The sequence below is a fragment of the Anabrus simplex genome, chromosome 14 (genome assembly GCF_040414725.1).
Source record: "Anabrus simplex isolate iqAnaSimp1 chromosome 14, ASM4041472v1, whole genome shotgun sequence".
Lineage (NCBI taxonomy): Eukaryota > Metazoa > Arthropoda > Insecta > Orthoptera > Tettigoniidae > Anabrus > Anabrus simplex.
Window position 1 is genome coordinate 90,716,629 of NC_090278.1, and position 24,532 is coordinate 90,741,160.

A 24,532-nucleotide genomic window follows, 5' to 3' on the forward strand; every position below is an offset into this window, starting at 1 on the left:
CAACCAGCATGTTTAATGTCGCTGACCCTCCACATTCAGTTGAAGGGAAGTCTTTGCAACTGAGGTTTCACCGCTACAGGGTACATGCCCATATCATGACAGGCGTGATTCACGCATTTTCTCCACGACTGAGGTAACCTTGAATTTCTTCCGCCCATCATCATTCCTGATATGGTCTAGCTGAGTCAAGGCACTGGACCATTGCAGCATCTTCATTTCCAGCCTGTTCATGCTTTACTATTGTGAGCAAACATTCAGCTCTATGAACGGCCACCATCTGAGCACTGTGCAGTAGACTTTAGAAGCAATGGAATTTTCTTATCACACAGGACTGGTCGACATTGGGAATGGTACTGGAGTTCAAGTTGGTACATGACCCCAGGTATTTGAACTGAGCCACACACAGGAATTGTGTCATCTGTTAGAGTACCTGGAATGCAGTGATAGTCTTTTTTAGATTTAATTTCATTCCATTACTTATATTACAAGTGTATAATACACATAAGTGATGACGAGCTCAAAGAAATTAAAGATCTTCCCACAACAAAGTATTTTACTGAATAAAAGAGTTTGTAGATGTAACTTACGGTACACGGTACATCATGACTATATAATCGGTATTTTGACATATCACAGTGTAGAAATAAAACCTTTTGCAAAATGGAATTGAGCTTACAGGCTTCTAAAACATGAAGGTCTACTGACCAACTACCATAACTGGTACAATAAAGGGCAAATATTATCAGGGTCAACTGTCAAGTTGCTGCTTGGCAAATACGCTGCTTCAACTTCATTTCAGATGCTCATATCACAGGAAAATCTGATATGTAATTTAAGACTAGGAATCAAGTCTGGATTGGCAAGCCAAACCAGAGCTGACCAAAGTCTAAAATGAATACCTCATATTGGAGAATACGAAGGGGTATCAGTTTGCTCACAAAAAATTACTGACAAAATTAGTGAAGTACCTTACCTTAAGTAATAAACATAAGAAAAATTGAGCAAAGGAATACAACCTTATGCCATTATTCTACGCCTTGACTGGTGCAGGGGTTTAAGGCGGGGAAACTATCACTGTGAAGAAAGAAGACTTTCAGATGTACGCCTGTACCTCGACTTGATAACTCAACATCAGTCGACATCCACCTCTGTTTACCAAACAAATACAAAAAGTATTGGAAAAAAAAAAAAATATATAATAATAATATTTATTGCTGCCAATGGCCAAGAAGGGTTTAACTTTATATCAATAAGTAATTTAGTATGGACTGTCTTGTGCATCTACTATTCTAGACAGCAAAAAGTTCAGTTACTGCAGCACTTTTTCAGTGCAGACATCTAGGCACGATTGGACTGTCATTTGTTTCCTCGCCGACTTCTTGCAGTGGACGTGGTTAACCGGTGCACAAGGCTGCCAACGTTTGAACTTCTGAACTAGTGGTACATTGTTAGGTGAAAGCATACCGGCTAGTGACAACGGTCTGAATAGGTTAGGTCCAGTTAGTGACAAAACCATTGGTCTGGAGAGGTTAGGTCCAGCTAGTAACAAAACCATTGCTCTGTGATCAAGTCCCCAGGTTCGGGCTACAAAGCGGCAACATTCCGCAGGGGTGATTACGGGTTGCAAGTATTTGTGCTTTTCTTGTGCACAGGTTGGTGACGGAATGTATATGTCCTGATTGCTGGGAATGACATCATATCAGATTATATCACAGCCAATGGAAATGGTAGAGCATGCTTCAGCAATGGAGAACGGCGCGTGCTAAATTAGGTTATAAAAGAAAATGAACTTCTCGGGGCTGGTGGGTGGGTCCCTGGCTGTCGCAGTGAACACATTTCCCCTCTACAAAGTATTCCACAAGATTTGTACTATTTCAAATCCAGTACAATACTATAAAAGTTAGGCTGCACTTCGTGAATTTCTACTTTTACACTTCCTTACTCTAAGCTGTTACTTATGTACACCACCGGATGTGATATCTTATACATTCTCGCCCACACAGTTTACATACACTCACTGGTGGGTTCATGGAATACCTTAAGTGTACATAATCTGTGGTGAAAACCATGGACATTTAATATGGTCACAACCTGTCTTATTGCGTAGTTAGCTCTAGTCCAATCTCAGTATAACATGGCATCTGAAGCATAAAATTCTACATTTATAAGGGTCAATTTTCCTTTTCATCCTTGAATCACTTTCATCCCATGCTGCCGTTACTGGTACGTAGAGGAAATTCCTCAGATCATAATAACCTAACCAGTAACAAGGCAATTTTTGGTGAAATAAACTTGCATAAGAAATTGTGATGAAGAATTGACATCAAATCTTGAAATTTCACAGTGGATAACGTGAAGCACCGGACAGGAGCAACTTAAGAATATTAGGCCTAATTCTTATTTGGGGTACGTGAACGAATCGTATCCATGAAATTTCATTATAATTTTGTCGTAAATGGAAAATAACAATATTGCTTTTATGCAAATTAAGATTAAAATTTGTGGTAAATTAATAAATACCAATATTACTGGAGAAATACACACATTCATAGGCCTACATACTTTGCTACATTATGATTATGAATTCTACTATATAGCTACGCTTCAGTATGTCTTTTTGTTCATTTAACACTTTCGTGTGTTCAGTCTTTGTTCACTTCTCTGAACGCCTTTGCTTTGCTTCATGTTACTTGGTGGGTTGACTTGTTGATTTGTGCCCATAACTCATTAATTAATATAATTAAAGGTCCAAGGATCATGCTATTTTTCATTCAACAAAAATATTTTTTGTGTTACGGTATACTTTTCACCTCCATTTTTCTGTCTGAACTGCCTGAGCTAGCCATGACAGACAAATATATTGAGAATTCACAGACATAGCACTTCCATTCGTCTGTGATAGCCCTGGACCTCGAGAAGGAAACAAAAGAGATGAAGCAGAATGCCACAGAAGAGTCGTGTCTACAGCGAAATAATCGCTGTAGTTACGTATCTATATTTCTCTCGTAATAATGGTATTTATTAATTTACTGCAAATTTTACTGTTGATTTGTGTGAAAGCAGTTATTAACCTCCATTTAGGACAAAAATTACAATGAAATTTCATGGATACGATTTGTTCACGTACCGTTATTTGCCAACACGCCCCTTCAGTCATCACCAACAGTGTTTACATGTATGCATGGGTCTTCCCTTTCCCATGTTTAGTAACTAGACTTTCTTTTCTTGTATGTCTCTCCTCCATTATATATGAATTTCCCTAATCTGTACATTGGCTAATCTGGAGTAGTTGCTTTGGTATAAATTTCAACAGTATAAAGATTCAGAAAGAATAAACAGCATTACGTAGAGTGAGTAACCAATCTACAACACATTTCAAAATTAGTCAAGCAACTTATCTAACAGATAAGATACCTTTCTATATATAAATTCATGGTCTATCTCTCTCTGATATCCTAACAAGAAATTAGTCATATGTGAGGTTGGGCTATGGTTTGGAAGGTAAACTTAAGAAGGATATGAATCTTGCAGAATATAAACACTGCACTTCTGTACAACAGCTCACAATATTACTATGCCCAAAGATTTCTGATTTCAGTAGGTTCACTAAAGTCATGTCCAAGGACTTGTGGATTCATAAAATCCATCTCACATTATTTTTATACAAGCAGTGTGTTGCATTTTTGATAACCATTCAAGTTCTACTAGAAACTCAACATTTCATATGGAAACACTTCATTAACTTGCTACAAATTCACAAAGAAATTCAGAAAATCAATGCAATGTCATTGCACAACATGACACAGAAGAGGGGTAACACACCCATGGAAATTGACCTCCACAAAATGTTGCAAGGTACTGAAAACTACTGAATGAACCTATTACGAATATCTGTTGATGACTTATAGTCAAACTAACAGCACCACGAGCCTCCATTGCTTCTAATATACAGTGTTTATCAAATGATGAATAAATGTTGAGATAAACTTGGAAATATTCCGGATACCTACATAATGGTGATTCACAACATTAAATTTAACCATACATATAAGTAAGTTAATTACAAGAGATGAAGGTTCTATTATCACAGGATGGAAACAACAGATATTACACACAAACTCTAGGGGTAGGCTGAGAGGTTTGACTGAACCACAGAAACAAAATAAGAACATTAATATATACTCACCGATGCTGGTGTAGATGTTTGTCCATCAGGTGGATCAACTGCAACACCTTGGCCTCTTGTAGCTATGGTCATTGCTCAACTGTGATGTGGAATGTCAATTAATCCACAAGAATGACATTTAAAGTCTATAAAAACTGGTGTGTGTTGTAATGTCAACTTCATATAAAAGAACTCCTGTCATCTGCTAGCTACATTCTCTGAAATGACACGAAAATGAAATGAACGTGATTAAAATTTCTTTACATGTTATTGATTGATTTCCTGAACTTCATGATTTGTCTGTGTGTACGGTTTACTATATCAATTCACGACAACGAGCCGAACAGTTCTAAATCATACAATTGAATTTAAAATCACTATAATCAAGATTAACCAAATACGCACAGTATAAAATATACTTTGCTTAATTTATCTTAATATTACCACAGACACTCCTGTCTTTCATAAATGATGAGGAATATAAGAGCTCTTGGGAACATTTTAAACCCGCCCAGTGCCCGACCTATAACCTTACCAGCGATGTTAGGTCGACCGGCAATTAAGTAAATATCAAACAAAGCATATTTAGTGTTTCTGAGATACACACAAATTCCAGAAAAGCAACATATTTGGAAAAATATTCCAATTCATCAGCCGGGCTCCACACAAAATGGCGACTGTTCGCAATGATTAGTCCAAAGAGTTGGGAGGTTGAATATTTTAGTTTATACTTTGGCGTCCTACTGACAATCTTTTCATATGATGATTTCGATATTTCATTATCTCACGTGAATCTACTAATCAACACTAACCTTTACATAATAACTGTAGTAGGAACGAAACCACTTTGACGTAAGTTTTGCACGCACTGTGTAAACACGACTGCGCGACTCACCGGTGACATGGGCGTATGAATATTTTCTTCAGAAAACAGTCCTAATATGATATTCTGATCAGAGTTTTAGTTCTGCAATATTGCACAATGCAATGATCCAACTTGATGCATTTTTAGGAGTCAAAGACTGCTGCTATTATAGAGAGAGCACTAGTTCGCACGTCAAGCACTATGTTTTATCAATGTGTATCAGCTGGGACGTACGTATTTTCCTCGTGGGGTAATTCCTATAAAAAGGCACTCCGCTCCAGCCCTATACGTCGCATATAATTTTAACGAAAAGAAGAGGTTGAAATGAAGGAATATCGTTAGAGTTAATTGAATTTGTGCTACGTACTACTATAATTCAGCATTTACAACATAAATATCGATAACCGCATTGCTACGGCAAGATATTCTAATGACAATTGAAGCACTAATCACGTTGTGTACTTTTCGTGATTCTGTTTACCAGAAAGGGTGTTGTCTTGAGCTGATTTGGAGTTGTTGGTGTCTCCAAGAAAGCGAAACGAAAGTTGTGTGGGCCAAGTCTCATCGGCAATGTAACATAGGCTCCTTTGATTTACATTCCGTCCTTTGACACCCTGACGAATTGCGTCGTGACGTGTCTGTTGCTGTTCACAGGATCAGCCGTTGTTTTCAGGGAAATGAAGGAATCCTATGATATTTTCATCGCTTCGTTTGCTTCAGTTTAGGATGATATTCTTGTTGTCGGTTCAGGATTGACAAAACTATCTTTGCGAGATTCATTTTCAGCTCTTGTGGCACTCCGTATTGCGCCGTAAATTTATAAATTATTTATATTGGCTTCCAGTTATTTTTGTTGTTGAAATATAATATTATCGGCGTTGTCAATACTCGTCCAGGTGTCGGAGACAAGCAAACAAATGAACTGTCAACGCTTTTGAGTTGACTTATACTGAATTGTTTGTTTACTCAATACTCACATGGCCAGTTTACTGCAAGGTCAAGGACAGTAAAAATGAAGTGTTATGTTTAAGATAACATTCCCAGAAGCAATAGGATGTTATTGTTGCTGTATATGTAAAAGACAGACCACTCATCAGTGTAATATGGTTTGCAGTGCATGCCGGATTTTCTAGAGTAGCCTTAGTGTGGACACCTAAACTCAAAACCTGTCAATAAACAGCATCCCACTTAGTACTGGGTGTGCTCTTAAAATCTCAGCTTTTGTATTTTAAATCTTGAAATCTTATACCTCCATCATGCCACCATTTATGCAAGTTCAGTCCCTTTATGCCTCATGCTTGGAAATGGTCTTTGATTCTATCTATGAGGCTGTTCAAATATCATCTTCGGATTCTATTGAACTATGGCGTAAAATTGTCCAGTCTGATCTACATTCAGGAATTCGAGAACATCTTTTGCAAATAGCTACAATGTATTGCAGGTAAGTAAGCAATTCTGAAGATTGTTTATAATCATAAATATTTATGCTAAGTTCGAACACCACTGTCAGCAGCTCTGAAGATTGTTTTCATTGTTTGCCCATTTTCATACCAGACAAATGCTAGGGCTACCTTAATTAAAGCCTCGGCCACTTCTTCCCATTCATAGCCCTTTCTTGTCCCATATCGCCATAAGACCTATCTGTGTTGGTGCAACATTAAGCCAGTTGTTGTTTATGCTGAATGTAGTATAAATCATTAAAATCTCTGTCCACATTGATAGCCTTCAGCATGTTTTCAGAAATACCATTGTATTATTTTATTATTTCCATTCTTATGTACGTGCCACAGAGAACTGTGTTATCTAATACATAAACTAGGTAGGCCTATGTAAAAGGTTGTCATATTGCTTACATGTTGCTCTTCAGAAGACTGAAAGTTGGCTGTGGAAGATTCGTAGTTTGAGAAAAGTTGATTTGTTTTCTTTTGTGTGTTGCTCAAAAATCTGTGTATTACTCTTTTTATTCCTGCTTCTTTGTTTTGAGTCTGAATTACTTAAAAAATGAAAGTCTAGGAATGGGAAGCAAGTGACCATGGCCTTAATTAACAGCCTCAGCTTTTGCCTGGTTTGAAAAAACGATGAAAAATCACTCTCCTGGCTGCGTTCAATGGTATTTGATCCCACTAGGCCCATCACCCTGAATACAAACCAACAGTTGCTTGACCCAAAAGGCATATCCAACTCGGAACCAATTTTCAGTGGAATGCAAATGTTTCTCATGCTGTATAAAATTGTTACTGTGTTGGAGAAATTGTCCAGTACAATTATTTTGGAATTCGGAATATTGGAGGTAGAGAGGTAATAATTGACACACATGATTGGCATGACATGAGGTTTTATTGACACTAAAATAAAGTACACAAGATGACCAACAACAAGTGCATAAACAGGCCAACAGATGGTGCTGGACAGCAACACATCAGTGATGCTGCATGAGACCTGTGTTCGGTATAAAAGAAGCTGTTGTGAGAGAGAGTGTCAGATGCGCCTGCATAAAAGGAAAAGAAAGTTCCACCTGATCAATATTCTTTATTGATATGTAATGCAGATTATCACATGTCTAGGACCGGTTTCGACCTCTTAACAAGGTCATCCTCAGCTACATTAGAATCTAATTTGCATTTTCACCTTATGCCTCATAAAGATCTTTATGACATACTCTATTGTTTAACAATATTATTTAAAATTTTTACTCTTGCTAAAAAAAATTTAAAACATTACATCATAACTGAAATTGTGACGTAACAAGCTTATATCTTAATATACAGATGCAATTGTAGCGGAATGAATTCGTCTTTAAGCTTATTAGGTGTAAATGTTTACCATGGGCGTTTTACCTATTCAGTTGAAATAAGCCCCATTTTACAAATGTACAGTCATATTTGAAGGGAGCTTTGTTTATATTTGTGAATGTTATAGCAATGAGCTACCAGTAAAATTATACTAATTAACTAGAGTTGCATATTGATTTCAATAAAATATTATATTACATGTTCACATTAAAATTAAAGTATGATAATGTGCTTAGTAGACTAAATTGCATGTTCACTTCAATATGTTCACATTAAAATATTATGAAGTGTAACTAATGTGCTTTGTGACACTGAAAGTCTAAAATAGCTGTTGGCCTTAGTTCTTGCATTATATCATGTTGTTGCATTAAAATACTGCACAATCAAGATGCGCCTGCAGTCGTGGCAGGTTGACGTTACTGGAAAAGGCACTGTTAGTGAAAATTTATTTACATTATTTTGGTGTCAATAAAACTGCAGGCCATGTCAATTATTACCCCTCTACTTCCAATATTCCGTAGTCCGACTCGTTGGCTGAACGGTCAGCGTACTGGCCTTCGGTTCAGAGGATCCCGGGTTTGATTCCTGGCCGGGTTGGGGATTTCAACCTTAATTGGTTAATTCCTATGGCATGGGAGCTGGGTATATGTGTTGTCTTCATCATCATTTCATCCTCATCACAATGCGCAGGTCGCCTACGGGAGTCAAATAGAAAGACCTGCACCTTGCGAGCCGAACCGGTCCTGGGATATCCCGGCACTAAAAGCCGTACGACATTTCATTTCCAATATTCCGTGAAATATTGCCTCGTCAAATGTTAAGACTTTTAGGTCAGCCTGTGTATCTATTTCCAAATCTGCGTCCTTGTACATTTAAGCACTCTGAAATGTGAAGCTAACTATGCTCGAATTCATTCCCACAATCTTGAGCGTAGATGTCTGGCAATCCAAATACTGCACTGTTCAGGTACAGTAACCTACCCATTCGGCATAAGAAACTAAATTGTACCATATTGTGATGAAACCAGAGAAAATCACTATTAGGCTTACATATATTTTATTTCACCTCTGTATCCAAATCTTCACAATGATGACAAATGAAGATTAACATTTTCAACACTACCAAATTTTCAAATCGACAGTGGTAGTGAAGTGGGTCTTCTTCCTGAATTTGAATACATTATTACACAACAGCAAAACATATTACGTACCTGATTTTGTATCATAAATGAAGGTGTCAGCCAACCAAAGTGAAGATGTTATTCAGGAAGTATATATCTAATGTTATTTAATTATATTAGTCTTATAATAAACATAAAATGAATGTATGGGAAAAATCTTTTACATTCATGTTATACCAATAAGCCTGCTCAGACAATAAAAAGCCACAAATAAACACAGTTATGTTTGAAATACAAAATTTACGTGTTTAGGAATAGTTTATTTTGGAATAGTAGCCCTGAAAACATTGGGCTGTGTACAGTCCAACCTTGAACTCCTTGCACCATCATCTACTCTCTTTTTGTGGTACATGTAAATCATCAGCCTGCGTCTCTTCGTCTAAAAAAAAAAAAAAAAAAAAAAAAAAAAAAAAAAAAAAAAAAAAAAAAAACTGGAGAGAAGTATTTTTATTGTTTGTATTCAGAGTAAAATAATCCAGCTTGAAACGTGCATTTGAAAGTGCCGTAACAAATAAAAACCTTGCGCGAACTACCACTTGATATGTTATCTGGTTCGTAAGCAGAGCCTTCATCACTCATCTATTTCTGAACCCGCTTCTCCTGATTTGGCTCAGAACCTGGCACATCGAGTTCGTTGACAGAGGTCATGGCAAGGAGAATCTACCCTTCTTATCTTTTCAGTTTGAACTTCCCGATAATTGCTGCATTCTAGTGGATACTAGATAGGCTAAACTTCTACTTCCAAGCAAGGGACGGGATCCGTACAAGATACTTGCAGCTGCATATAAACATGCGCTAAAAGTACACCCACATGGCTTCGGGGCGCAGTCCACGGTCAGGAAAGCAGTGTGCCTGTATCCCTTACGGGTGTAGTGTTAAAAGTGTTAAACATAGGCTGCTGGAACAAAACCTAACGACCACTATCAAAGACTTGCATCTTACCTTTATGTGTTTTTTGATGTTTGTCTTGTCTCTTCTTACCACACCGACCTGTCATTGTGTTTATTCTGGTATAGTCAAACGTGCCCTAACGGACACCTTCCTAGGCCAATATGGACATTTTTCCATGGGACCAATTTTATTTTACATAAGACATGTGTATGAGCAATGCTAGTAATGCCATTCCTTATGCAGCCAGTCCCGGCTACGAATGGTGTGAAAAGGGTCGAGTGATGCATGCATTTCAGTGGGCTTGGCAGACTGATATGTAATAGCAACTTCTGGCTTGGTGAGGAAAGCAACCGGAAACTACATCATTTCCCTAGTAGGCTTCTTCAGTGATGCTTAGGCCATTTATGACAGCTGATGGCAGAGCTGTTGAGAGTCCAATGAGCCTTAAAGCTGAGGACTGAATAGGCCTATACAAGACACGTCTAAAATAAGCCTCATTTAAGTGGACACCTCGAATTCTGGACAGCGGACATCACCATTAGTCTTATCCACTAATGCAGACACTTAATATATTCCAGGACACTTTCTTTACATAGGGCTTTGTCATTATTTCTTTTAATGACATTCTGTAGACGTATGGGAATACCTTTTGAAAGTTCGTACTATTTTGAGTTCGAGGAAAAGAGAGAAAGAAAAGTACATGGGAATGCTGAAGTAGCCATGAAATTTATTGTTCTATACAGGGCTCTTCCCAAACCTTTCATTAGGGTTGCCTTGTGTTCTAATTAATGTACATTCTGAGAATTCTACTTGCCCGGGAATGTTACCAGGGACTCCTTACTCACAAGTTACCAAGAGATTTTCTAGCGCATCTTGCATAATTCTGTTCATAACTCAGATTGTTGCTGATAAGGTCAAGGTCAGGTAGTACAGTTAAAATTGACAAGGTAGAGACTTTCATGTGCTGATTGTTGAGGCAAAAATACCATAGCATTTCAATCGCCCAGTAAACATGAGGAGGGATGAGCGTCTTTAGATCTCCAGACAAGGAAAAAATATAGTGCGATAGGACAGTGAGAAAATCTCCCTGAAAAATTAAACTAGGGGGAAACACAATTGTGAAGAATAAAAATGATAGGTACTCCAGTTTTCACTGTCATCTTTCATTCCAGCAACACTCTCCAATATCATTTCATTTCATCTGTCATTCATTAATCATTGCCCCAGAGGAGTGCGACGGGCTTCGGCAATCGGCACAATTCCCATCCTCGCCGTAAGATGGGGCTTCATTCATTCCATCCCTGATCCAGTCAAATGACTGGAAACAGGCTGTGGATTTTCATTTCATCTACATTAATGTTAGAATAATTGCATCAGTTACACCAGAGTTTAAATGTTTAGCTTAACTATAACCTAGTGTCGTGCATGAGTGGTGTCTTGGATTAATGTGGAATCGCACGATAGCATTCGATTCCTCATGTCGTCACAAACTCGTATGGTAAGCCCTGGTGTTTGATTATGAACGAACAGTAGAACACTAGAACATCTTATTGGTGATAACACTAAAAATAGTTTACCTGTCTGATATTACTGTTAATGCCCTCCGTGGATCAGTGGTAGAGATAGCAGGTTCGAACCCGGGAGAGGTAGTAGCATTTTTGAAGGGCGACACTCCATGTCGTACGATGTCAGCATTAGTGTTGGTGTTTACCCGACAAGATTCACTAAAACTCAGCCTTAGATACCCAAGAGAGATTCAGTTTACTCTGCCGTCTAGTAGGCCTAGAGTAAAATGGAACGTCGAAATTGAGGAGCAAGCAGGCAGGTGGCGACAAATTAAAATGTTTGCACACGGTAGCTGAGGCCATATTATTATTTTTAATGCCCTGAGGTGAATAAATTTAAATTTTATCTTATTCATTTTGTACGTAGTATTCCCCACCCGGCTGATGAAAATTTCTGGGGAGAACACTTTCCAAAGCTGTAATGATTGTAAAGGCTGTAAAATCACTTCTAATATCTCCCACGCAAATTTTCTGTTAGAAATTATTTAGAATAATCAAAATAATGATGTATGCTTATATTTATATTTATATTTGCCGTTAAAATGTTGAATTAATTTTTACAACCTTGTAAAGCGGACACCTCTTGTAACGGACATTTCTCCACAGAACCGACAATATCCGCAAAGGAGAGGTTCGACTGTATTTATGGCAGCCAGTGGCCACGTTTGGTTAATTCTCATTTTAAACACAGTTCATACTTTTAAGTTTATGTACACAGTTCAGTCAAGGATCTTGGTCCATTTTTGCACACTGTAGGTTAGTGTCTGTCCCCATACAGTTCACACACACAGCCTGTATCTGGTGCATGGAAATCTTTCCTGCTGCTTAGTTCATGGTGGAAGCCATGCACCGCAAACCAGGTCGTGGCATGTCTTACTTCATATCCTGGGTTCTTCTACTCATTTGCAGTCATGGCTTGATTTCGTTGTGTATAGTTCACTGATTACAGCTTGGTAATGGGCTCTAAAAGGCGGTGGAAACTTCAGTCCTATTACTTGTAAGAAGAAAAGTTCTCAAGCTAATTCGTATACCAGTCTTGAGGGTGCGGGGTTTGGTAGGCAAAGTATCTTCTTTAGATATATGGATTGTACTTTTTCATCAACCTAAGGTCAGTTTTATTAAGGAATTCCTGTATTTCCATTCCATACGTCATGATAGGAGAAATCTTCGTGTGAAATAAATGGATTGATGTCTGAATTGAAAGCTTTTGAAGAAGTTTGTTTCTGTTCATGTTCCTATGACTTGATTTTATCACTTGTCTTATTCCTTTATTTATGTGGCCAACTAAATTTTGCCCGTGTCGTTGCATGCATGGGACATTAATTTTATTGTCATTTGTAGAACTGTATCAAAATAAGTTCAGTTTATTTGAAGGTAAAACTTCAGGAGAGCTTTGAACATGAGACAAATGACTGTATATAGGAAAATGTAAAAGTTAGCTTAACAGTGGCGTGTCAGTATATTTGGTGTAGTTTTTTTTTTTTTTTTTGGCTAGTTGTTTTACGTCGCACCGACGCAGATAGGTCTTACGGCGACAATGGGACAGGAAAGGGCTAGGAGTGGGAAGGAAGCGGCCGTGGCCTTAATTAAGGTACAGCCCCAGCATTTGCCTGGTGTGAAAATGGGAAACCACGGAAAACCATTTTCAGGGCTGCCGACAGTGGGGTTCGAACCTACTATCTTCCGAATACTGGATACTGGCCGCACTTAAGCGACTGCAGCTATTGAGCTCGGTATTTGGTGTAGTTTGAATGAGTAGAATCCATTGGGTAGTTGCCCCAGAAAAGCAATATTGCAACATTTCTTATTGTCCTGGCTAAATCTTCGTGGTTTCTCTAGCATTAGGGTAGCTATCCTTGCAGATTTTCTCTCTCACACACATTTAGCTGGAAATACAGCCTCAGTCACCTAATTACATCTTGCAGCATTGGGACCAGTGTCATGTCCCTGGCACAAGCTCAGCCAGTGGAGAGGCAGACCAGTCGGACGGCGCTTGGAGAACTTGAAAGCAGACAGGAGGGAGCAGGGTCGATAAGGGGGTAAGGGGAAAACGGCACTAGCCAATGTATTGTTGTTTACATGTGAGTCGAGCGCTTGGCCACAGCACAGCTGGCTGGCACATGTTTAAGACGCTGCAATTTACAATGCAGAACAACCATTTCTCGAAAACTATCAAAGCTACGACATGGAAGTTAGCATTGTTCATTCCTCTATTTGAGGTTTTATTCTGGTGGTAGAGGTACCTTCCACCCTATGAAAGGGTTGTTCAATCGAAACATAGATAGATGTCTAGAAACTCGCACTATACTCAGTATATTTGGAACAATATGCAGTATATTAGGAAGACAGCCTTGTGGTTATTATTTAGCATATGATGCAATACAACATAATAAGAAAATAATACATATCTGTACGTACATTAACAGAAATGGTACATCTCACACAACTGAAAGATGATGATGATGATGATGATGATGATGATGATGCTTGTTGTTTATTATCTGCGCACTTTTTAGTGATAGATTTTTGTACTCGTTGGAGAAGTAAGAAGGGTTCCGTTAATACTGCCAACTGAATGGAAATGAAATCTGAATTGAATCGATAATATGATCGATCGATATGAATTTTATAAACCTTTATTATTTTAAGCAAACAACTGTGTCACACACACAATATATAATACTATATAACATTTCCCATTGCGAAACGTGTTCCTAGCATGAATTCTATAGTTTGGCTTTGCTGTGTAAACAACAACAGTACGAGTACTTAAAGTGTACGCCAGATGTCGCACAGCGATGATAAGCGATTCTTAGTTTGTGTTTCAAAGGTTGCCAATACGAATCTCGAAGATAACCGAAGTTGACCACTTCAGCACTAAGGTGTAAATCTATCACTAAAAAGTGCGCAGATAATAAAGGGGCCTAACATCGAAGTTCATCGGTCCACAACTGAAAGATTAGATTTGTACATCTAAACTCTTGATCCAGTCAACCACTTCAGGAGCAGCTGAGTTCAGGTACTCCAGACTTCCAGGGAAGACAGAGAGGGGACAGTCCAACACTAGGTATTCCATTGTTTGTTGAATGATAGCACAGTCGCAGTAAGGACTATCTCTTCAACCCCACTTATGAGCAGCAGTCAGTTGTCTTTATGATTGAAGTGATTGTTTATCAATACCAAGGGAGTTTTATATGCCGGTTTGTGGGACTTTAGATGTTCGTAGTTGACTCGTGTCTTCATGTATTGGGAGTGCTGTTTTTGCGCATTCTTGACCGTAGATGAACAAGATTTCTTTGTCTTCTGATTAGAGGAGGCAAGATGTTAAGACTTGATACGGGAAATGAAGAGAGATGCTGGTTGTGGGTTGAGCCATTTTTTGACTGATGATGCTGGGGCTATAGTGGTGATGGTGATTACTGTTTTAAGAGGAAGTACAACTGGGCAACCATCCTCTCCTGCGGCCATATAAACCAATACAAATATTACTGCCATTCGGCTGGTGACAGTCCATAAATTCACTTACTCAGGCATTGTCATCACCCATGATGTTGTTATAGAGATTGAAGTTTGTGCTTATATTGGGAATGGAAATATTCACTCCCTGTTTGCATTATGACTTGGAATAGAAAATAATAATTCGTATTTACGGCAAAATAATAACAAACTTACCAAACTCAATTTGTACACAATTTATGCATAGACACAATATATAAACAATGCTGAGCTACAAAGAAAATGGAAGCAAACAATAGTTGTAAACAAAAAGTGCTGTCCGTTTGTCAAGTTATTTGAAAATCTGGCCAGACGCTTTTCGTGCTGTTGAAAGGGGGCATGTAGCATCCCTATCTATGAACAAAGCGGAACCCTTGCAAATGAATGACAGTGGTGGAGAGATATTGTCATCCAATGTGCACAACAGCACAGGAGCAACTGGGACAGTCGCAGATGTAAACCAATCTAATAAAGCATTTGAAGTTTATTGGTATTTCAACTCACAGGTTGATAGTAAGTGGAATTGAATGAAGATGTTACAAATCTAAGGTAATATGCATGCAGTTGTGATCAACAATGTCCTGTAAGAAAGGAGCAAGTTATTGCGGTACTAACAGGAGGAAACAATGGCAGTAGGGCACTCACATGACTCGGATAAAGGGAAAGTTAGGAATGAATTCTATAGATAAAGCTGTGCACTATGAACTTTCTTTGGTGGTGGGGTCGTGTGAGGTGAATGAAGAACGACAGGCTATTTAAGAGAATAATGGCCTCTGCCATGGAGGGTAAGAGAAGTAGTGGGAGACCAAGGTGACGATGGTGATAGTTTTTAATGATTTACCGGTAAGAGGTGTGGACAACTTCCAGTACTTTGGTAGTGTTCTGTCCTCAGATAATGCCATACATCAAGAGAGTAGCTACAGAATGCAGAAAGCTTCTAAATTATATCTCGCTGTACATCAAATACTTTGAGATGAAAGATTTCCGGTAGCTTCCAAGATCATGTTGTACGAAATATATTGGGTACTTATATTGGTGTGTGGTCTGCAAATAGCAACACTTACTAGTTTGAAAAAGAGTCTTCATCAGGATACTAGCTGCCTCTGTGGAGCAGTGGTAGAGTGTTGGCCTCCGGATCCCAAAATAGCGGGGTTCAAACCCGGCAGAAGTAGTCAGATTTTTGAAAGCCGGAAAAAAGTCCATTCGACACTCGATGTCGTAAGATGTTGGCATGTAAAAGATCTGGTGATACATTTGGTGTTTACCCGACAAAATTCATTAAATCTCAGTCGTAGACGCCCAAGAGAGTTCCGGTTTACTCGGTCTGCCATCTAGTGGGCCTCGAGTAAAATGGAAAGTCGAAATTGATGAGCAGACAGCCAGATGGCGTCAGATTGAAATGTTTGCACACAGTAGCTGAGGCCATATGATTATTATTATCATTATTATTATCAGGACACAGAAATGAAGTTCCTCCGCTCTTGTCAACAAAAAACAAAAATGGATAAAATAAGGAATGTGGATATCCAACAGCAGCTTGGATTGGAAAGAAGCTTTCCGGAGACCCTAAAACATCGGTGGATGGACGGAACAAACAGGCTTGTTCACAACTGTATCCGACTTGCTGGAGTGATTTATTACAAAGTTTTCTTCCTATTCAATGCAGTAAAGTGTTTTGACACTTCATATTTAAAATATATACATGGTTAATCCCTAATTAGGGCATCTACAGTACAAAATATTATTTTTGTGCTAGTGGCTTTACGTCGCACCAACACAGGTAGGTCTTATGGCGACGATGCGATAGGAAAAGGCTAGGAGTTGGAAGGAAGCGGCCGTGGCCTTAATTAAGTTACAGCCCAAGCATTTGCCTGGTGTGAAAAAGGGAAACAACAGAAAACCATCTTCAGGGCTGCCAACAGTGGGATTGAACCCACTATCTCCCGGATGCAAGCTCACAGCTGCGCGGTCCTAACCGCACGGCCAACTTGCCCAGTCAAAATATTATTAAAACATGGTAGCAATTAAAAATAGTTTAAATGTTTGTGGGTTATTGTAGTCACGTCCTAGTTCGTGAACCATGGGCAACGGCTGAGTGGCCTAGTAAGTGGTCCTGAGAGTCGGGATACCAGTTGCTATGGAATGGGAGTGGGCATCTCGGACATATTCTGAGTCGTGGTCCTCCTTGTGCTCAGGCGGCTAGGACTATACAATCCACCGGTGGTCCATAACCCGTTAGAGGAGAGATCCTCACTTGGACTATGTGCAAGTAGGGCAGCATCCTGCTTCATGAATCGACCAAGCTCAGAACATTTTAAGCAAGCCTCGGACCTATGGGAGTAACGGAGTCCCACTCCTATTTGACAGGCGAGGGATTCCTTGGAAACAGCTTGGCGAACGAAATGGAATTCGATGGGGAGCTATCAATATTAATGGGGCTTATGGAAGAAAGAAAGTAGAACTGGCTGAGTCAGCAAAGAGGATGCATCTGGATGTGCTAGGAGTAAGTGATATTCGGGTAAGGGGAGATAACGAGGAAGAGATAGGAGATTATAAAGTGTACTTGACGGGTGTTAGAAAGGGAAGGGCAGAGTCTGGGGTAGGGCTCTTTATCAGGAATACCATTGCACGGAACATAGTTTCTGTTAGGCACGTAAATGAGCGAATGATGTGGGTAGATTTGTCTGTTGGAGGAATTAGGACTAGAATTGTGTCCGTGTATTCGCCATGTGAGGGTGCAGATGAGGATGAAGTTGACAAGTTTTATGAAGCATTGAGTGACATCGTAGTCAGGGTAAACAGCAAGGATAGAATAGTGCTAATGGGCGATTTCAATGCGAGAGTTGGGAATAGAACTGAAGGATACGAAAGGGTGATTGGTAAATGTGGGGAAGATATGGAAGCTAATGGGAATGGGAAGCGTTTGCTGGACTTCTGTGCTAGTATGGGTTTAGCTGTTACAAATACATTCTTCAAGCATAAGGCTATTCACCGCTACACGTGGGAGGCTAGGGGTACCAGATCCATAATAGACTATATCTTAACAGACTTCGAATTCAGGAAATCTGTTAGGAATGTACGAGTTTTCCGGGGATTTTTCGATGATACAGACCACTATCTGATCTGTAGTGAACTAAGTATCTCTAGGCCCAAGGTAGAGAAAGTGAAAACTGTCTGCAAACGAATAAGGGTAGAAAATCTCCAGGACGAGGAAATTAGACGGAAGTACATGGATATGATTAGTGAGAAGTTTCGAACAGTAGACATTAAGCAGGTTCAGGATATAGAAAGTGAATGGGTGGCATATAGGGATGCTGTAGTAGAAACAGCCAGGGAATGCCTTGGAAAAACTGTGTGTAAAGACGGGAAAAGGCGAACATCTTGGTGGAATGATGAAGTGAGAGCAGCTTGTAAACGTAAAAAGAAGGCTTATAAGAAATGGCTCCAAACAAGGGCCGAGGCAGATAGGGAGTTGTATGTAGATGAAAGAAACAGAGCGAAACAAATAATTGTTGAATCCAAAAAGAAGTCATGGGAAGATTTTAGTAACAACCTGGAAAGGCTAGGTCAAGCAGCAGGGAAACCTTTCTGGACAGTAATAAAGAATCTTAGGAAGGGAGGGAAAAAGGAAATGAACAGTGTTTTGAGTAATTCAGGTGAACTCATAATAGATCCCAGGGAATCACTGGAGAGGTGGAGGGAATATTTTGAACATCTTCTCGATGTAAAAGGAAATCATCCTGGTGGTGTTGTGAACAGCGAAGCTCAAGGGGAGGAGGAAAATGATGTTGGTGAAATTATGCTTGAGGAAGTGGAAAGGATGGTAGATAAACTCCATTGTCATAAAGCAGCAGGAATAGATGAAATTAGACCTGAAATGGTGAAGTATAGTGGGAAGGCAGGGATGAAATGGCTTCATAGAGTAGTAAAATTAGCGTGGAGTGTTGGTAAGGTACCTTCAGATTGGGCAAAAGCAGTAATTGCACCTATCTATAAGCAAGGGAACAGGAAGGATTGCAACAACTATCGAGGTATCTCACTGATTAGTATACCAGGCAAAGTATTCACTGGCATCTTGGAAGGGAGGGTGCGATCAGTCGTTGAAAGGAAGTTGGATGAAAACCAGTGTGGTTTCAGACCACAGAGAGGCTGTCAGGATCAGATTTTCAGTATGCGCCAGGTAATTGAAAAATGCTACGAGAGGAATAGGCAGTTGTGTTTATGTTTCGTAGATCTAGAGAAAGCATATGACAGGGTACCGAGGGAAAAGATGTTCGCCATACTGGGGGACTATGGAATTAAAGGCAGATTATTAAAAGCAATCAAAGGCATTTATGTTGACAATTGGGCTTCAGTGAGAATTGATGGCAGAATGAGTTCTTGGTTCAGGGTACTTACAGGGGTTAGACAAGGCTGTAATCTTTCACCTTTGCTGTTTGTAGTTTACATGGATCATCTGCTGAAAGGTATAAAATGGCAGGGAGGGATTTTATTAGGTGGAAATGTAGTAAGCAGTCTGGCCTGTGCTGACGACTTGGTCTTAATGGCAGATTGTGCCGAAAGCCTACAGTCTAATATCGTGGAACTTGAAAATAGGTGCAATGAGTGTGGTATGAAAATTAGCCTCTCGAAGACTAAATTGATGTCAGTAGGTAAGAAATTCAATAGAATTGAATGTCAGATTGGTGATACAAAGCTAGAACAGGTCGATAATTTCAAGTATTTAGGTTGTGTGTTCTCCCAGGATGGTAATATAGTAAGTGAGATTGAATCAAGGTGCCGTAAAGCTAATGCAGTGAGCTCGCAGCTGCGATCGACTGTATTCTGTAAGAAGGAAGTCAGCTCCCAGACGAAACTATCGTTACACCGGTCTGTTTTCAGACCAACTTTGCTTTACGGGAGCGAAAGCTGGGTGGACTCGGGATATCTTATTCATAAGTTAGAAGTAACAGACATGAAAGTAGCAAGAATGATTGCTGGTACAAACAGGTGGGAACAATGGCAGGAGGGCACTCGGAATGAAGAAATAAAGGCTAATTTAGGAATGAACTCGATGGATGAAGCTGTATGCATAAACCGGCTTCGGTGGTGGGGTCATGTGAGGCGAATGGAGGAGGATAGGTTACCTAGGAGAATAATGGACTCTGCTATGGAGGGTAAGAGAAGTAGAGGTAGACCAAGACGACGATGGTTAGACTCGGTTTCTAACGATTTAAAGATAAGAGGTATAGAACTAAATGAGGCCACAACACTAGTTGCAAATCGAGGATTGTGGCGACGTTTAGTAAATTCACAGAGGCTTGCAGACTGAACGCTGATAGGCATATCAGTCTATAATGATAATGTATGTATGTAAAATTATGTCGAGGAATGATATGTGCTACCGGCATATGGTGCACTCTTCTTTTCTTGAAGAGTGCGTTCATGGTCCAACTGGATGATGATAATGATAATAATAATGGCAGGTTACAATTTATCAAATTGCACTAGGGTAGTGAATCCTATTGTCTTGTTAGAAAGGTTCTTGATGTTATCAAAGAAATGAATATCAACTAATGGGTAAACAATTTCTAATGTGCGACTTGTATAAAGGTGTGGTTAGCTGTCAATAACGTATTGAAACACCAGTAAATTCTGCAGAGTTAGAAACATCTCCCGTTTTGAACAGTGTGTTTCATGACATAGACTAGTACATGTTGTATATTTACAGAAGAAATGTGTACCACACTCCTTGGACCTGCTGGGAGTGCTGTTGTATCAAATAGGAGGAACACTTTGTAATAAATTGTTACACAGCTAAGTTAGCTGTCAATACAGAAACCAGGAAATTTATGTCTTGTGGTTGCTGGAGCGAAGAAATTATGATGAGCATGTGTGGAACTAGGGGCCACATTGTTAGTTGTGGAAGTGCTTAGGTAATTCGCTGGGACTAGCAGAATGAATGCTGAAAACCATACTGAAAGTGTAGACCGATGATAGTTGTATATGTTTGAATATTCATATCCCATCTACTAGTTGGGACAGCTAGGTATGCCTCTCCATCCAGTTCTGATCTTTTCTCTTTCTCTTGAGTAGAATACATCCACAGTATTCCTTACCTGTCATTATTCAGATAGGCCTACCATCTCATCAAAGAAGGTTGGCGACTATCATTTAGTAAGCTTTCCTCTTTTGTGTTTCACGTATCAGAATGTCCATATTGTGGATGTGAAATCATTGCCGGAGTTTACCCGCCCAGGATAATATTCTCCACCCACATCCATGTTTCCCTCCCGTCTTGCATTCTGTGATCGGTAACTCCCAGGGGCTCTTGGGAGCAAGAGTTGGTGACCACAAGGCCCATAGCTTAGTCTTGCATTGTGCCAGTCTTGCTCACTTTCATCTCCCCTGTCGGACCTTTGTTGGACAGGTCATCTTCTCCTCCGGCCCCGACGGTATTAAGTTTGCGAGGTCTGGAGAGTCTTTCATTTTCACGCCCTTCGTGGCCCTTGTCTTTTTTTGGCTGATACCTTCATTCTTTTAACTGTCAGACCCCCTTCAGTTTCCCTCTGCTTGATGTTAAGAGAGGATGGTTGTGGTTTCCCATTTTCACACCAGGCAAATGCTGGGGCTGTACCATAATTAAGGCCACGGCCGCTTCCTTCCAACTCCTAGGCCTTTCCTATCCCATCGTCGCCATAAGACCTTTCTGTGTCGGTGCGACGTAAAGCCCATAGCAAAAAAAAATGAAATTGGGAAACCACGGAAAACCACCTTCAGGGCTGCCGACAGTGGGGTCAAATGATGCAGAGTTGATTCCCATAGGGAACCTAAAATATTTGTCCCGAATGAGTAAATTTATAATACCAATATAATGGTCCGTTATTGGACATTATAAATTTTCCAGCTAACTCATTCTTGGTTGCCTGCGTTTCGCCCTCGTGTGCTAAGTTAGGCTCGTCAGTTGGGACTTAGTTGGAAATGAGACATAGCTCTCATAGTGCATTGGCACTGCTGGTGGCTTCAAATAGCCTATGCAGTGGCCTCCACGGTATGCACTAGCCTTGCGTCTTGGGTGGTGTGCTAAGTCCCAACTGACGAGCCTAACTTAGCACACGAGGGCGAAACGCAGGCAACCAAGAATGAGTTAGCTGGAAAATTTATAATGTCCAATAACAGACCATTATATTGGTATTATAGTGGGGTCAAAGACGATGATGGCACTATCATTTAGCCTTCTCCCTGTTATGAAAGTATGGGTGTCTATGAGCCTGTGTCATTTTGTCTTCACAAAAGCTACCATAGTGTGGTTGAAATGTTGTCACATTTAAAGTGCCAATGTGGCCTAATGTCCCAGAAGAACACCAAAGATTGTCTCTTGACATCGGATATGGAAGAATGTGCCAGCATGTTAGCCACTAGTTTGTTTACATGTTCTGTGTTCGTTAGATCCAACTCCAGTTGAATTGTGTTGTATATTTACAGAAGAAATGTGTACACACTCTTGGACCTACTGGGAGTGTTGTTGGACAAGACCACTCGTAAACTAGATCACTCTCGAGGTAACGATGATGCTTGGCTGCCTGTGGAACAGTGTGCAGCCTTCTTTTCACGCCTAGATCAATGCAGTGCAACTGGCCTACAGGAGCTCACCATCAAGGTAACAAACACTATCTTACTTTCGGTACACTTTGACACGACTTGTGAGCTAGATCACTCTTGATCACCAGCGATGATGTTTGGCTGCCTGTGGAATAGTGTGCAGCCTCCTCCTCCTGCCTGGATCAGTGCAATGTATCTGGCCTACACAAAGTTAACTTCAAAGTAATCCAGCTAGGAAGTGTTCTACCGTGTTCATCACTTAGGAAATTTAAGCCACTGTGAGTTTTAACTTTATTACTAAGATGAAGAATTCAGTTCATACCATTTGGTTCAGAGCTATTCTAGGCATTTTTCAGTCTATACTTCCTCTGTCTGATAACCTGAACCATGCAGATTGTAGTCTGAAATTTGGTCGGGTTCAGAATGGCGCGGATAGTTCACCAATTAGAAAAATGTTTTCTGAAGAGAGTGATTTAAAATAGCTTCAGATAAGATGTACAGTAGTGAATCAACTTGCATAATAACAGATAAGTAAATGCTACCTTGGCTGATCAGAAATTAGGAACATTGAAAATTAGAGTAGGTGAAGCATTATCAGATCCTGTAATGATTGAGAGGGGGTTTCTGCAAGGCATTATTATTGAACCTTTATGTTTTCTTATATATACAGTATATAAAATAAGAGTTTTGTCTGTACATTGCTCAGAATTTAAAAAATGATATTTCTGTATCAGTCATATCCACAGTAACAAAGAAACACACTTTTTACTTTTCCGTAATTTCTGTCTGTCTTTATGTACGTATGTACGTATGTACGTACGCGCATCACGAGAAAATGACTGAAGAGAATTTAATGAAAATCGGTATGTAAAGTCGGCGACTGAGCCACTACAAATTTTTTCTTTTGGCGTCGCACCGACACAAACAGGTCTTATGGCGACGATGGGACAGGGAAGGGCTAGGAGAGGGAAGGAAGCGGCCGTGACCTTAATTAAGGTACAGCCCCAGCATTTGCCTGGTGTGAAAATGGGAAACCACGGAAAACCATCTTCAGGGCTGCCGACAGTGGGGTTCGAACCCACTATCTCCCAGATGCGAGCTCACAGCTGCGCACTCCTATTCGCACGGTCAACTTGCCCGGTTCACTACAATCTAGGCTAAATCATTTTATTCACACCGAGTTAAAATGGTAGTTTAGGAGAAAGCCTAAAATTTAATTCTCAAATATTTATGTTATTAGTGGTCCTATAAAAAAAATACTACATAACTAAAGTTATAGAATAAATTTTCCAATCATTTACGTCTTATACATTTTTACCGTACCAGCTATGATAAGAGAGTAATTCATGAATTTCTATTTTTATTGCTAAGTTCATATCAACGCCGAGCTGCGAGAAAATGGATAAACAGAATTTAATGAAAATCGATATATAGAGTCAGGGAATAAGAAACTACAGTCTTAAGCTATAAACAATTTTATTCACCCTAGATAAAATGGTAGTTTAGGGCGAAGGCCCTTAAAATTTAATTTTTTAAAACCTACATTATTGGCCCTATCGAAAAGTACTACGTAACAAAAGTTATCGAGAATACAATTTCCGATCATTTATGTTTTATTCAGTGTTACCGTGCTGACTATGATAAGAGTGGCATTTCAGAGTCGGAAGAAAACTAATGTAAAAGCCTACAATATCGAAAGCCTGTTGTGATGTTCTTTGTCTCTTATGCTGCCACTCATCTCCGATAGATAGGATTACTGCTGCATACCGAGTGTAACAGCCTGCCTGAATACTGGCAGTAAATAGCTGGGGAGTTAGATAACTTTTCTTCTTTAGCAAATGTAGAATTCCATAGCGAAGCACGGGTTCATCAGTTAGTGTATACTGTATATATGATATGAGTAAAGAAATGGAATCAGGGATGAGGCTTTCTGCCGATGATGATATACTGTACAGACTAATAAATAAGTGAAGTAGAATGTACACAGTGTTGGATAGC

General features: G+C 39.6%; 2 protein-coding genes across 3 annotated transcripts in view; one reads left to right on the forward strand and one right to left on the reverse strand.

Annotated features, from left to right (window-relative positions):
- Positions 1 to 5,075, reverse strand: part of faf (ubiquitin carboxyl-terminal hydrolase-like faf) — a 299,786-nt gene extending 294,711 nt beyond the window's left edge. For both annotated transcript variants that reach the window (XM_067158104.2, XM_067158103.2), the window contains exons 1-2: positions 4,978 to 5,075; positions 4,187 to 4,383 (exon numbers count right to left, since the gene is read on the reverse strand). In XM_067158104.2, the coding sequence (XP_067014205.2) occupies positions 4,187 to 4,258 (72 nt within the window). In that variant the 5' untranslated portion in view covers positions 4,259 to 4,383; positions 4,978 to 5,075. The remainder of the gene's footprint in view (positions 1 to 4,186; positions 4,384 to 4,977) is intronic.
- A 117-nt stretch (positions 5,076 to 5,192) lies between these two features.
- The window catches only part of LOC136885761 (uncharacterized), a 40,373-nt gene continuing 21,033 nt past the window's right edge, over positions 5,193 to 24,532 (forward strand). The window contains exons 1-2 of the mRNA XM_067158499.2: positions 5,193 to 6,471; positions 22,418 to 22,592. Of these exons, the coding sequence (XP_067014600.1) occupies positions 6,287 to 6,471; positions 22,418 to 22,592 (360 nt within the window). The 5' untranslated portion in view covers positions 5,193 to 6,286. The remainder of the gene's footprint in view (positions 6,472 to 22,417; positions 22,593 to 24,532) is intronic.